General features: G+C 54.9%; 2 protein-coding genes across 8 annotated transcripts in view; one reads left to right on the top strand and one right to left on the bottom strand.

Annotated features, from left to right (window-relative positions):
- PTPRA (protein tyrosine phosphatase receptor type A) overlaps positions 1–6,916 on the bottom strand; it is a 128,496-nt gene extending 121,580 nt beyond the window's left edge. For 2 of the 4 annotated variants that reach the window (XM_059845437.1, XM_059845440.1), the window contains exon 1: positions 6,778–6,916. The gene's annotated coding sequence lies outside the window, so the exon portion shown is untranslated. Of the gene's footprint in view, positions 1–4,011; positions 4,168–6,777 lie in introns of those variants that run through there. The other 2 variants (XM_059845436.1, XM_059845439.1) reach the window with 2 other exon arrangements.
- MAVS (mitochondrial antiviral signaling protein) lies at positions 5,360–13,141 on the top strand. Of its 4 annotated transcripts, none has more exons than XM_059845444.1 (7): positions 5,360–5,517; positions 6,583–6,712; positions 6,823–7,003; positions 7,353–7,570; positions 7,927–8,500; positions 9,537–9,691; positions 10,131–13,141. In XM_059845444.1, exons 2-7 carry the CDS (start codon positions 6,596–6,598, stop codon positions 10,776–10,778), a joined length of 1,893 nt encoding a protein of 630 aa, XP_059701427.1. In that variant the 5' UTR covers positions 5,360–5,517; positions 6,583–6,595; the 3' UTR covers positions 10,779–13,141. The 4 variants fall into 4 exon arrangements, with proteins under 4 accessions (XP_059701427.1, XP_059701426.1, XP_059701425.1 ...); XM_059845443.1 differs by lacking the exon at positions 5,360–5,517 and adding an exon at positions 5,844–5,943; XM_059845442.1 differs by lacking the exon at positions 5,360–5,517 and adding an exon at positions 5,957–6,445.
- Positions 13,142–14,484: the final 1,343 nt, after the last annotated feature.

Genomic DNA, 14,484 nt, shown 5'->3' with positions numbered 1-14,484 from the left:
AGCCTGGCTCCAGAGTGGAGGGGCTCCAGCCCTTGGAGCATCTTTATTGCTTCTTCTGGAGTCACTTTAAGTCCTTGTTGTGCTGAGGACCCCATCCTTAGACACAGCACTCCTCACCATCACCTCCTCCCTGCACAAACACAGCAACCCCTTCCCAGAGGGGCAGCCCCCACCTTGCTGTACTACGAAACACCACGTAAGGCCACATGGAGCAGCTGTGGAAAACAGCACCCCTCCCATGGTGGGAGCCTGGAGATGACATGAAAAGCCTCCTAAAAGGGTTAGACAAGCAAAAGAATGAATGAGCTGCCTCTGCACTAGTGCCTGGGCAGATGTATGTGACAGTGACAATGTCCATGGATCCCACAACAGGTTTCCCACACACAGAAGTTTCAAGTGCTGACAGGTACCACTGCTGACAGTCCAGCCACGTGAGCTGCATCAGAGAAAAAGGGTTTCCAGAGTATTTGGGAGTTTAATGAGCAGCAGACACTCGTGATGAAAGCCACTCTACCCACTCACAAAAACTGGAGACATCAGGAAGAACAGGATTGCACCAGCCTCTAGCGATATCCAGGACCAGCTGCTCCAGAGGAAGATGCAAGAAATCATTCTGGACAGCTCAGGAATCACTTGCTTATCACTAAATCTCTTCCTAAGCCCTTCAGACAGTGATTAAGCACAATGGTTCATACCCTATATATTAAATATTAATCCTCCCTAATGGGACTGCTGATGTTCTGGTTATCCAGTTCGGATAACCACACACCCCGCTCCTTTTCCACCCCAAACCACAGAAACACGACACACAAAACCCAGCAGTGTTCTGTGATCCAGCCAGAGCCTCCCTGGGCTCTGAGCCTTGAAGGAAACCAGCTGGATGCCACTGAAACCAGGGGGGAAAGAGTTAAAGAGCAGGAGATGAATCAGCCACTGCTCTAAAGGCGGACATTTCCTACCTCTGTGCTCAAGTGTCTCTTCCTGTCCACAGGCTTTGGGGATGCCTGGTTGATTTCTGGTTGCCTCCAAATGACTTCCACCATGAGAGGAAAGCCCAGGGATTTGTTTTATTTCCAGAGGAAAATGAGATTTGTGAATGAGCCCAGAGAGCAGCTGCCAGGGATGACCGACCTTCTGCCCGTGTCACACCAGACAGGAGGACGAGGCAGCAGCTGGTGCCACTCCTGACCCTATGGAAGCACTACAGGTGCCACTCCTGACCCTATGGAAGCACTACAGGTGCCACTCCTGACCCTATGGAAGCACTACAGGTGCTCTGTCCCACTGAAAATATTCCCCCCCCCATGCTCCCCAGTGTTTTGAGGCATCACAGACCACAACAGTGGTCAGCCAAGCACAGCAGAAGTCACACAGCCTCTGGACTGGGATCCACCACCCTGCTGGAAACACAGAGGGTTGGAGCAGAATAGATGCAGGCTGGCAGCAGGAGGAGACAGGGAGAGGGGGAATTCAAGCCACTCATCCACGAGGATGTTGATGTTGGACAAGGACCAGTATCATGGAGCAGCACAGAGGTGCAGTTATTTGTGAGGGATGTTCCAGCAAGGCAGGGCTGTGTCTCCTTAGTCTGGGAACAACACAGCAGCACCAGCACCCTGGAAATGGGAAATATCTATTTCAGCACCTCCCAGGATCCCCCACTGCTTTCACAGAATGCCAGAGTCATTTAGGTTGGAAGAGACCTCCAAGATCATCACAAGTCCAACCTGTGACCAATCCCCACCTTGTCACCAGAGCAGAGCACTTAGTGCCACATTCAGTTGTTCCTTGGACACCTCCAGGGACGATGGCTCCACCACCTTCAGCCAGCCATAACCAACCAGTTGCTTTAACCAACTGTTTTAATAAAGATCAGGCAAAAACCCTGCAGCTTCCCCCAGGCACTCCCCCCGGAAGCTCTCCAACAGGGATGGAAAGAATGGGAAGGTGGCAGTGCCCACTTTCTGCCCAGCACAGAGTCTCTGTCTCCCCAGCACCCCCAGGTCCTAGGGGATGTGGGGTCCCTGTCCCCCAAAAAGCCTCCTGGCTCTTCACCTGGCCACAGTAAACGCCATCAGGCAGGTGGCGGTGCCATGTCCATCCCTGTGATCCCATTCCTCCTCCCAGAGCTCCACACCAAGCCTGTTTCCCAATCTCTCTGGGAATAACAGCACGAATTTGCATCTGATGCTTGACAGAGACAAATCCTCCCTGCAAACCTGGCTGCAGCACCCCCCAGCTCATCCTTCCCCTCCCTGCCACTGGCTGCTGCAGCAACAGGAATTAAAATAAAGATGAAAAACTCCTGTTGGGGCCGCAGTTTTATTTCCTGTCGTTTCTAGAACTCCTTGTACAGGAGGAAAAAATCCTTAAATATTTCCAAGCATCCTGCATACTTGCAGCAAGCTCCCCCCAGCCACGGGCAGGCAGAGAAGGGATGACTAATTTCTTTTTTAGCATAAGACGCTGGGAGAGCGTCCTGTGAACGAGCTCAGTAAATTCCTGAGGCTCCCGGCAAGGACTCCACCACTCCTTGCGAAACTTCCCAGCTGGAATTGAAAAGGCAGAAAACATCGTTTTCTCTCCCTCCACAAACAGAGCTTGGGATTCCTTTCACGACAGTATTTGGATTTTTAATGTCAGTCCATATTTAGCAGGAGGGAAAAAAAGCCTCCCTTCCTTCCTGTCACATTTTCCACCCTCGATGACATCCAAGATCAGAAACAAGCAAGCGCTGGCCGAGGAGGGAGGATGCAGCTCCCGAGCGTGGGAGAGCTTGGAGAGGGGCAGCAGGGATGTTCCCATTTGGGATTCCCGTCTGAGGGGACACACCCTTGGAGGAGTGGAAAGAGCCAGTGAGAAGGGGACAGAGCCCTGGAGTAAGGGGCAGAGCCCTGGAGGAAGGGACAGAGTGCGGAAGGAAGGGACAGAGCCCTCGGAGCCCACAGCAAGGAGACTGTCCCTTCCAATTCTCCACTCTGGAGCATCTCCTGGAGGGATGGCCCAGCGAGCAGCCAGGCCACCAGCCCCCAAGCTGGAATATCGGTCCCAAAAGAAGCTTTTGGCTACCTGGATCTGCCAAGGGGGGTGTGGTCCGACCGTGGGTCAGGAGGGTTCCTCACTGAGCCCGATGGAGGGGTGCAGGGAGCCCGGCCATCCTGCAGCAGGGCGGTGGTGGGTGGTGGCAGGAGGTCGTGGCCATGGTGGCCCTGCCCTGCAGATGTTTTTTGGATCTTGGAGGAGTGTCCTCAGCTCGGACTCCAGTGTTCAGCCCTGTGGGTTGCTGCAGACCCACAGGTGGAAGTTCATAGAATCAGGAATGGTTTGGGTTGGAAGGGACCTTAAAGCTCATCTTGTTCCATCCCCTGCCATGGGCAGGGACACTTCCCCTAGCCCAGGGTGCTCAGAGCCCCATCCAACCTGGCATTAAACACTTCCAGGGATCCAGGGGCAGCCCCAGCTTCTCTGAGCAACCTGTGCCAGGGCCTCACCACTCACCCAGGGAAGGATTCCTTCCGAACATCTAATCTAACTGTACGCTCTTTCAGTGTGAGGCTGTTCCCCCTTATCCTGTCACTCCAGACCCTTGTAAAAAGTCTCTCTCCATTTTTCTTGCGGGCTCCTTTCAAGTACTGAGAGACCCCCATTAGGTCTTCCCGGATCCCTCTCTTCTCCAGACTGGACAAATTGGGAAAACCCCAATTTTCCCAACCTTTCCTTGCAGGAGCTGCATCCCTCCGATCAACTCAGTGGCCTCCTCTGGACTCGCTCCAAGGGAGCAAATCCAAGAGCCCCAGCCCGCGATCACTTTCAGAAATCCCCACTCTCACTAACAAGCACACCTACAAATACTCAAACACCAAACCCCAAGTTCAGCACCCGTGGGGTGGGGGTGCCCCAACTCCACCGACACGCGTGGGTCGCGGCCCCCGCCCCTTCCATCCCCCCCACGCCACCACAACAACGCCGTGTCCATCCCCGGGGGTCACCTGCGACCTCCTCCCCGCTCACCTGCGGCCGCTGCTCCCTCACCGGCTCCCGCCCAAACGGCTCCGCTGCGAGGCCGCCTCGGCCGCCCGTAACCATGGACGGCGCAGCGGGGGAGGGCGCGGGGGGGGGTCGGGGGAAAAGGGGAGGGGGATATGAGGGAAGGGGAAGGGGTGCGGGAAGCCCCCGCCGCCCCTCGGGGCTCTCCCGGCGCTCAGCGGCGCCGCCGCCGCCGCCCGCCCGCTGCCGCCGCCATCGCGCGGCTCCGGGCCGGGGGCGTGGCCGGGGCGTGGCCATGGGCGTGGCCAGGCGGGCCCCCGGCGCGTGGCGGTGCTGCCCCCTGGTGGCGCGGAGGCGGCACTGCGCCCCCTCCGCCCCCGGTCCCGCTTCCCGAAATTCCGGAGTAGGAAAAATTAATTAATTAATGAACTATTAATTAGCAAATTAATTACAAACAAAATGTTTTGGTGGGATACTACAGGAATGCCGGAGGCGGGCTTTTAGGAAGGAGGTGCGGAGACAGGACAATGAGTAATTCATGCAAGTTGAAAGAGGGGGAATTTATATTGGATATTAGGAGGAAATTTTTTGCTGTGACCATGGTGAGAACAGAACAGGTTGCTCAGAGAAGTTGTGGATGCCCAAACGCTGGAAGTTTTCAAAGCCAGGTGGGATAAGGCCTTGAGCAACCTGGTTTGATGGGGGTTGCCCCTGCCTGTGGCAAGGTGGGTTGGGTTGATCTTTAAAGTCCCTTCCAAACCTTTAACATTCTGTGATTCTATGATTCTGTGATTTATTCTCATGATTGTACGATTCTGAAATTCTGTGAACAGAAATTCCTGGGTGCAACTGAATGAGTGGCTTTTTTTTTCATGAGGTAAGTTTTGATCATTACAATGATCTCTTCTTAATTAGAAACAACCTAGAAATATGATCCTTTTTTATAATTTAGAATGAGAAAAGCTGGTTTCAATTAATTATAATCACAGAAGGGTTTGGGTGGGAAGGGACCTTAAAGACCATCTCATTCCACCCCCTGCCATGGGCAGGGACAACTTTCCACCATCCCAGGTTGCTCCAAGCCCCATCACATGTGGCCTCAGACACTTCCAGGGATGAGGCTTTTCTGGACAAACTGTGCCAGTGCTCACATGAAAGACCATGTTCCTCATACCCAGGTGGAGCTTCCATCAGTTTCTGCCCTTTGCCTCGTGTCCCATTACTGGGCACCATGGAACAGAGCCTGGAGCAGGTGACACAGGAATGTGTCCAGGTGGGTTTGGAACATCTCCAGAGAGAGAGACTCCAGGGCCTCGCTGGGCAGCTGTTCCAGGGCTCTGCCACTCTCAACATAAAGAAATTCTTGCTCGTGCTGAGGTGGAACTTCTTGTGCTTTAGTTTGTGGCCTTTAGTCCTTGTCCTGTCACTGGGCACCGCTGGAAAGAGTTTGGCACCATCCTGTGATCCCCTGCTTGGAGGTATTTATATGGATTGATGAGATGGCCTCTCAGTCTTCTCCAGAGTGAACAGGCAAGTCTCCTCGCAGGAGGGACGCTCCTGTCCCTTTGCACCCGCTGTCCCCGCTCCAGGACAGCCCAGTCCCCCTGCTCCAGGATCTCCTTGTCCCGCTCCAGGATCTCCCTGTCCCGCGCTAGGATCTCCCTGTCCCCACTCCAGGATCTCTCTGTCCCCACTCCAGGATCTCCTTGTCCCCGCTCCAGGATCTCCTTGTCCCCGCTCCAGGATCTCCTTGTCCCCGCTCCAGGATCTCCCTGTCCCCACTCCAGGATCTCTCTGTTCCCGCTGTCCCCAGGGACCCGGAACTGGACACCCCCCCTATCAATCACTACCTGTCAATCACTGTGACGGGCGTGTGCCACAGCCAATCGGCGGCTGACGCGACGCAAAGGGGGTGGGACCATAGTGGTGCCGGGCGCGCGGCGGCGGCGGGCGCAGGTGAGGGGCCCTCAGGGGCCGTGAGGGCAGCGGGGAGGGGACAGCGGGGCCGCACCGACCTTCGCGGCCGCCACGGCCCCGGCCGCCACCGCCAGCCGCTCTGCTAGGCGGATCTGCGAGCGGAGAACCTCCCGGAGCTCCTGCGGGGGCTGAAGGTCGCGCTGAGGGCGGGGAGGCCCCCGTCGTGAGGGCGCGCAGAGCTACGTCGCGGCCTGCGGGCGGCTGTTCCCTGTGGGAAGGAGCCCTGTGTTTTCCCCTTTGGTTTTTCCACTGCTTATGCGGGATTCCCACCGTGGCTCCTGGCGCTTGTCTTGGCCGTGCCGCCTGTTTTTCCCTGTCGGCTGTCGTGACCCTGCCGCCAGGCTGGCCCCCCAACCCGCCGGCGGAATCCAAACATCCAAACAAGCAGAGTGGGAATAAACACGGCGTGGACGATGGTAGAAAGACGCGAGGTTTATGGAAGTGAAGCTGAGCGTTGAACTTAAACCCAAACGAATTCTCTGTGCGTGTTTTCCGGCAGGATTTCCCCTGTCTCATCGCCGTGTCTGTGCCGGGGCACGGGTGCCTGCCCGAGCTTCTGGAGACAGCCTGAGGCTCAGCAGCAGCCTGTGCTCACCCTCAGTCTCTGTCCCTCTGCAGGTGCTGAGCCAGGATGGGTTTGGCTGAGGACAAAGTGTACACCCATATTACGAGAAACCTCAAGAAGTTTGGGACTATTCGAGTGGCGTCACTGGCCGATTCCCTGACCTGCCTGGTCGATTCTGACAGAGTAATTTCCTATTTTCCTGAGCTCTGCCAGGCTCTTTCCCCAATGGCAAAAAAGAGCTGTCTTACCTCTAAGCCAGACCTTCTCTTAGATACCCTGTGTGTTTTTCCTAGGATGAACTCCTTGCCCGGGAGGAGACACGGGGCAACCAGGCAGCTGTCTTTAGGTTCTATCAGCACCTGAGGTGCCGGAAGGGCTGGGTGCAGGATCTCATCCAGGCACTGCACCAGAACAACGCAGGGCACTTGGCTGATGAGCTGCAGGAAGTCTACGATACCTGGCAGCCTCGACCTCGTATGTAGCCTCATCCTTCCTGGGTGTGTCCTGTGGGGTGCTGGAGATGGGGGCATGAAGTTGTCTCTGTGCCTGCCTCGGCATCCCAGGGTGCTGGAGGTTTCTGTGACTGTCCCCGGGATGTCTTTCACTGGTGACATGTCTGAGGATGATGGGTCCATGTTTGAAGGTGCTTGGGTTGGTGCTGGGCTAGGGTTCTCACCTGAGGGAAGATGAAAGATGAACAGAGGGGTGCTGTGGGCTTGGCTGATGTGGGGAGAGGGCAGGGACACACACAGGGCTGCCTCGGCCCCACACTTATCCTCTGCTTCCTCAGTTTTTCCTGCAGTGATCTGCTTGTCTCTTCCAGGTTCCTCAGCTGCCTCCTCCCTTCCCAGTGATGCCCATCCCAGTGCCTCCTCCATCAGTGCCCAGACACCACCCCGGGGGCCAAATCCTGCCCCGTTGGCTGGGCAGCCACGCCGAGACCTGGCCACTGGTGACCATCCACCTGTCCTGCCCAGTGCTGCCACCACCACGAGCATGGACCTGGAGGCCAGACTCCCTGTGCAGGAATCGGTGAGCAGGGTACATGTTGGATGGGGACACAAAGATCCCTTTTGGACCTTTTGATTGGGTTTGGGGAGCCTGTGGTGGGGCCAGGGCCAGCCAAAGCAGCTGCTCACTGCTGATCTCGTAGCTTACAGCTTATATATAGCCCTGTATCTGCTCCCTCTCCTGTCTCCCTCCATGGGGGGAGTGCAGGGTCTACTTTGCCAGTCCAGGCTTCTCTCCACAATCCCCGACCCTTGGGTGGTCCCAAAGAGAGACCCCAGACCTCCTTCATAATCAGCCTCACAGGGGTCACTGATCAGGGTTTGGGACAGCCCCATGGTCCCAACTCCCCTCATCCCAGTGAATTAACACAATTCATTTCCTTTCAGCTCCCCAAAAAACTCCCGGAGCAAGAGAATCCCCAGCCAATTTCACCTGGGAGCAAAGTCCATGGAGGAGCGAGCGGTGGGCGCAGCAGAGAGGGGAATCTCTCACACCCCACAGGGGCCGTGCCGGTGTCAGCGGGGACACCAGGGGTGGCCGTGCCACCAGCCGTGTCCCCAGAGCAGGGCCGGGACTGGCTGAGCCGCCGGCCGGTGTGCGTGGACAACGGGTTTTTTGGGAATGCCAACCACCTGCACCGTGGCACACCCGGCCTGGCCCTGGGCAGGGCTGTTCCATCGAGGGATGCAGGTGCCACTCACAGCTCTGGGCAGCCCAGGAATGAGCCCGAAGAGAGCTCGGATATCTCCACGGAGCCACCGCCAAGGCTGGAGGGGGCCACTCGTGGTGTGGGGCAGCAGCCCCCAAAGTCAGTGCCAAAAAAGCAGCCTGTGCCAAGCTCTGGGCATGGTGAGCCCACGGGCAGCTTCGTGGATGTGCGCAGCCCCCTCCTCATACAGGAGCAGTTTGATGTGGAGAGGAAACGGGTCGGAATGCTGCCAGAGCACCTAGGGAGTGCAGGTGGGTTTCCCTCCTGGCAGAATCAGGCAGCCACTAGGGAGCAGGAGGTGCTGCTATGAGCCCCTCACTGCAAGAAAGAAACTGGCATGCTGGAGTGTGTCCAGAGATGGCAGTGGAGCTGGGAGGGCTCTAGAGCATAAGTCTGATAAGGAGCAGCTCAGGAAGCTGGGAGAGCTCAGTCTGGAGAAAAGGAGGTTTGGGGGAGACCTTCTTGCTCTCTATAACTCCCTGACAGGAGGGTGGAGCAAGGTGGGGCTGGGGCTCTGCTCCCAGGTAACAAGCAACAAGATTAGAGGAAAACTGTGTCGCGGGAGGTTTAGGTTGGATAGTAGGGAGAATTTCTTTTTGGAAGAGGTTGTCAAGCACTGGAAAAAGCTGTCCAGGCCAGTGGTAGTCACCATCCCTGGAGGGATTTAGAAGCCATTTGGATGTGGCATTTGGGGACCTGGGTTAATAGTGGCCTTGGCAGTGCTAAGGGAATGGAATAGAATATTTTGTTTGGAAGGAACCCACAACAATCATCTCATTTATATGCATTTTAATTTTGTCAGTGGAGCAGCTTTGGGGTGTGAAAGTTCTCCCCATGGTTTGCAGAGATCTTTGTATGCATGTGCGGGAATTTTAGCATCTCCTACATCCCTCACCTTTGGGCATCATAGAATCAGGATAAAGCCCTGTTCTCCACACCAGGGTCTCAGGGTGGGAAAAGACACCCCCAGCCCTCCCAGCCCTTTTCCCCTCTGCCATGTGGGGTCAGCACCTCCTGGCTGGGAGGACATGGAGTTTCAGGAGCCTCAAAAGCCTCTGTTTCCCTTGGTGCTCCCCAGCCCCTGCAGCCCACCCTGCATGAGTTAACTGCAGCTGCAGGGAAAGCTCGGGTGCCAGAGCAGAGCCAGGGCACTGGGTCCTGCTCCCTGTGCCACCCCCTCAGCCTGGGGACTGTCCTGTCACAGCTTCCTTGAGGAAGAGCAAATCAGCAAATCTCACCTTTTAGGCCCCCTGGTTAACACAACATGCTTTGGTTTCTCCCTGACAGGTGCTTTGATGGAAACAGCTACCCTGGATGCTACCCCTATGCCCAGAGACACTTTCCCATCCCGTGACAGCTCTGTGAAGTCTCTTACGCAAGAGAAGAAGCTGCCCGTTGGGAATACAGCCAGCAGCACCCCCTCTGTGCCAGCGAAGGAGAAAGTAAGTGACCTTTCCTTTTGCCACTCGCATTTCACTCATGTCCTTCTGCACTCCCAGTGGTTAGGAGATTTTCTCTTGCAGTGTCACACTGTGAGCTGGTGATGAATTTATTCAGGGATTTTTTACCCCCACTGTGGTGTTCACATTATCCACATGCTGTATGGTGGAGCCTGGGAGAAGGGAGCCAAACTCTCTTGGGCTTTGACTCCTTACCTTGCCAGTCAGTCTTCTGGCTTCCAGGTGCCGTTTTCCACTGCTCTCCTCTGCCTGACTCCCCTTCCTTCCTGCCTGTCTTCCTCCTTCACCTTACCTGTGACCCAGCCTTGTTGGTGCAGCTGTGGGGACTATGTTGAAGTGGGTTTGTGTGGGACCTGTGTGCCCAAGACCAGGCCATTGGGTGCTTCCCTTGACACCCAGCCCCTCTCCTTGTCTCCTAAAGGTGCTCCCGGCCTCGGCAAGCCCTGTCCCGGGCACAGCTGTGGTAGGCGGCTCCGAAGGCGTGGCTGGGAGATTGGCTTCCCAGGTGAGCTCTGCCACGAGCATCTGGGCACCTCACAGTGATGAGGAGAGGGAAGAGGAGCTCAGCAAGCCAGGTGTCCTTGTGTCCACGCCTCAGGGCAGCCCAGAAGTGGCCGGCAGATGCCTGAGCTCTCCGGAGCCCAGCAACCCCCGTTCCACCACCTCCAGCAGCCTTGGCCTCAGCAGCGACCCAATCCTGGTGAGCAGGGATAGCCTGAGCTCAGGAGCACCATTGCCCAGAGTCTCCTCGGTTCCTGCAGGCCCCAGAGAAAAGGAGGCATCTGGAGCAAGCAGAGACTCCTCTCCTGCTCCAAGCTGGGACAGCAGCTCCCTGGGCACCCATGAGCTCCATGTGGATCATCACCCCAGCGTCCAGCTTGGAGCCGGCAGCGACGGAGTCAGTCCCCTTGGAAGCTCCATGAATTCCAGCTCTGGCACTGCCACCGGCTCACCTCAGGCCAGAGCTCCAAAGGGGGACAGCAATGGCCTGTCCCTGCTGTACATCCTTCCAGCCGTCGGTGTCATTTCTGCTGTGGCGTTCGCCGTGTACACCCGGCTGCGGAAATAGCAGATGGGACACCACGACCGTGACACAGCCAGGAGGATTCTTCTGGCAACAGGATTTTGGCCAATGCATTTGAAGCCTGAAGAGTAGCAAAGGGCAGTAGGGGCATTGTTAAATCTTTTGCTGGAAGGTTCTGCTGGAAGAGGCCTTGGTACATGATGCTGTTGGGTTTGGGTCCATTCCCTCCCATTTCCCAACCATCTTCTTGGCTGTAGCCTTCTCTTTTCCTCCACCCCTGGAGGAGAAGATCTTGCTCCAAAACGTTCCATTGAGTCAAAAAGGAAAGCGCTCATGGTGATTCTCCATGTCTTTCTTGTTTGGTCCCAGGAAGCCTCAGGGAAACATATACTGGTGATCCAAAGGGTGACCTCCAGGTCCCTTTGTGCAATGCAGCCAGGAGAGGTTGTGCAGATATCCTGTAATAGCAGAGCTGATTTTCTTGGCTCTGCTCATCTTGGCTTGAAAATGTGCCTGGGGGTGGGTACAGCAGCCTCCACTGGACGTCTCATGTTCAGTTTGCCTTACTTGGTGTCTCTGGCTCTGCTGCTCCTTCTGGGATTTCTTCATGTAGTACTGACCCTGGGGATAAACATGAGGGTCAGGAAAGAGCTGCATCTAACAAGCATTATCAAGGATCAGCCTCATTTCACCCTCTCTGGGCAGGGAAAGGGGTTTTTGATTTAAGAGGAATGTTTCAGGCAATGTCATCTTTAAGCAGACTTGGTCCCACAAAAGATTGTTGGGTGTCTATGATTTTTAGGCTGGATTTTTGGAGCTTGGTTGGAAGGGTAGATGGAGTTCCTGCCCTTCCTGATACCTGTTGCTATGGGGTAGGGGTATAGGAGCCTTCTGCCCAGGCTGGGACACAAACAGGGTCAACTGCACACTGCAGGGAGGCCATACCAGAGTCTGAGATGCTCTGGGCTATGGGGAGACCTTGTAGCACCTTCCAGTGTCTAAAGGGCTTGGAACAGACTGGTCTTGGGGAAGGTGTCCCTGCCCAAGGCAGAGAGCTGGGATGAGATGCTCATTAATGGCCCTTCCAACCCCAGCCATTCTGTGATTCTAACATAACAGTGAAGCAGCAAAGAAGCAACAGCCTGGAGTAATTACATTGCTCCAGGTTGCTCCAAGCCCCATTCAGCTTGTCCTTGAACTCTTCCAGGGATGGGGCAGCCACAGCTGCTCTGGACAACCTGTGTCAGTGCTTCACCACCCTCACAGGGAAGAATTTTTTCCCAATATCCCATCTATCCCTGCCCTCTGACAGTGGGAAGCCATTCCCCTTTGTGCTGTCACTCCAGGTCCTTGTCCAAAGTCCCTCTCCAGCTCTCTTGTAGCCCATTTAGATACTGGAAGCTGCTGGAAGGTCTCTTCCAAGTGTTCTCCAGGATGAGCACTCCCAACTCTCCCAGCCTGGCTCCAGAGCTGGGGACTCAGTCCTGTGGCCTCCTCTGGCCTCACTGCAGCAGCTCCACATCCTTCTTATGTTGGACACAGCACTGCAGGTGGGATCTCATCTGAATCACTTCCTTCATCCCAGTAATTTATTCATTCTAAATTCCTGCCATCAGCACAACTTCCCAAAATCCGCTCTTCCTGCTGGCAGGGAGCTCAGCCCCGTGGGGCCTGGCTGCAAAGTGCAGCCATCACACCCAGAGCTTGGCCTGTTGTGGGAAAGGTCACTCAGCCCTCAATGGCTGCTCCTCCCTCTCAACAGTTTCCTTCTGCCCAAGAATCCAAGAAGTGCCTCCATGGAACTAAGGACAGCCAGCAGATGCAAGAGGAAGTTGTTGATGTGGTGTGTCAGGGCTGCTTTCCAGAAGAGCTCGAGATGTTCATTCCTTGCTCAGTGCCTGGTGCTGAAGGAGGAAGGGACAGTCCTTTAAACACACTCAGCCCCTTCTGCCAGGAGAGGGATCATGGGGCTGCTCTCCCATTAAAGATAAAATGGTTATCACTCCCTAATGGGAGGGACAGGAAGGGACTTGCCTTCTCTACACTTTCTGTGCAGATCCATGAAATCCCAAACCAGCTGCATCCATACCAAGGCCCTCTTCTCTGATGCTTTACTTGCCTCTGAAATTCTTCCCATGTTTTTCCATACATTTAAGCAACAGCTTGTATGCTTTGCCTTTTCATGTTGGATTTCTCTTGTGAAACAGCTGGTTTGTCACCACCTCAGACTGGGGAAAGCACATGTTCAGATTGCTGCTGTGAAGTGCCAGGATTTTCACAGTTGTCACGTAGCACTTTAAAGCCTCATTGGCAGGAGATGGTGCAGGAGGGAGCTGTGTCCCAGCACATCTTTTACTAACAGGCTAAAAAGCCTTTTACTAACTATAATAAATTGGTTTGATGCTTCACACTTGACTTGTTGTGATTTGTGGGATGAAGAGCAGGAGGTTGATGATGCTGTGGCTGGAGGCAATGCTCTGAAGGGCTCTGTTGGCAGTGACACTGAGAGGCTGAGGCCATCGGTGCCAGGAAGAGGTGACAGGGTTCAGGGACAGCTTGCAGGCCTCATTTTGGAGCAAACACAGGACCTGGTCTAGAGGATGGCAGGTCATGGCAGGTCTTCCTGTTGGTGGTAGGATGCCCAGGATGAAAACAGGGAAGGTGGTTCCTGAGGCAGCAAACAGCTGAGCTGCACAGATCAGGATGTTGTCACCAAAGAGGAACTGGACTGCCACAGTTGAGATGGCCATGATACACAGAGTGTCACCATACAATTTCAGAAGGCTTTTAGCATTCACCCATACAGAGTAACACCATGGCACTTCAGAAGGGGTTTGCAATGTTGCAAACTTGAAGGGTGAAACAGAGCCACAAGCTGCTGTGGCTGGAAGAGAAGGGACTGGATGTAACCAGGTGGACATGGTGCACAGATGTGTGCTGAGCTTGGTACCCACCCGGCCAGGATGCTGCTTTGTTCATTACCCAGGTTTTCTGCTTGAATTCTGTCCTGGGCACCTTTTCCATGCTGGGCCACCTGGGTTCAGCTCTGGAGGTGCTGCTCCTCTCTTCTTGTGCCCTGAACAGCTCTGACCTGCAGAATAGAGGCACTAACATCCTTAAACCACCATTCACCTCCCTGTGTGCTGTTTGGGGACAAACAGGAAGCTTTTGGGAGGGAACAGGCCTGTCCTGTGCCCTCTCCATGCTCTCAAGGGCTCTGCTGTGTCCCAAAGCTGAGACACCCCACAAGCTTCCCAGCTCCAGCTGTTACAGCCCAGGTGTGTCAAACACAGTCAGCAGGGGTTGAAAGTACTCAAGAGCTTCAGGCAGCTCAGCCAGTTCCTTTTTTATCCAAATGAATGCAACGCTGCTCTGAATGAGATTATTTGTGTTCAGAGAGCTCATCCTTTATCTCCTGTCACTGCCAACCACATTTATCCACTTCCTCTACTCACCCAACAGGATATTAAAATACACCAACTGAATTTGACCAATCCCTTTGTCCCATTTTCACTCTGCCAACCAGGATTCAGCAAATTTTCACAGAAATTATCACACCTTAGTGGAATGTTGGTTGCTGATCCTTCAGGTATCGAATTAATGCTTGAGGATTGTGGTGAGCTGGGATTACCTCGGGGCAGGTGAGGAGCACCCTGGGTCACCGGGCTGTAGTTCCACCCTTGGTGTGACAGACAGCAATTAACATTCCACATGGGAATCTCCATCATGTTACAATTGGAGCTGTTATGGC

The sequence above is a fragment of the Haemorhous mexicanus genome, chromosome 4 (genome assembly GCF_027477595.1).
Source record: "Haemorhous mexicanus isolate bHaeMex1 chromosome 4, bHaeMex1.pri, whole genome shotgun sequence".
Classification (NCBI taxonomy): domain Eukaryota; kingdom Metazoa; phylum Chordata; class Aves; order Passeriformes; family Fringillidae; genus Haemorhous; species Haemorhous mexicanus.
Note: the sequence above shows the minus strand (reverse complement) of the source record. Positions and strands in the feature narration are given on the sequence as shown.

Bases quoted from the DNA above. Each gene is read 5' to 3' on its own strand.
- MAVS (XM_059845444.1), top strand. From the start codon at position 6,596: ATGGGTTTGGCTGAGGACAAAGTGTACACCCATATTACGAGAAACCTC. The intron at 7,004-7,352 runs GTATGTAGCCTC...TGTCTCTTCCAG, and splicing joins TACCTGGCAGCCTCGACCTC to GTTCCTCAGCTGCCTCCTCC. The intron at 9,692-10,130 runs GTAAGTGACCTT...TGTCTCCTAAAG, and splicing joins CTGTGCCAGCGAAGGAGAAA to GTGCTCCCGGCCTCGGCAAG.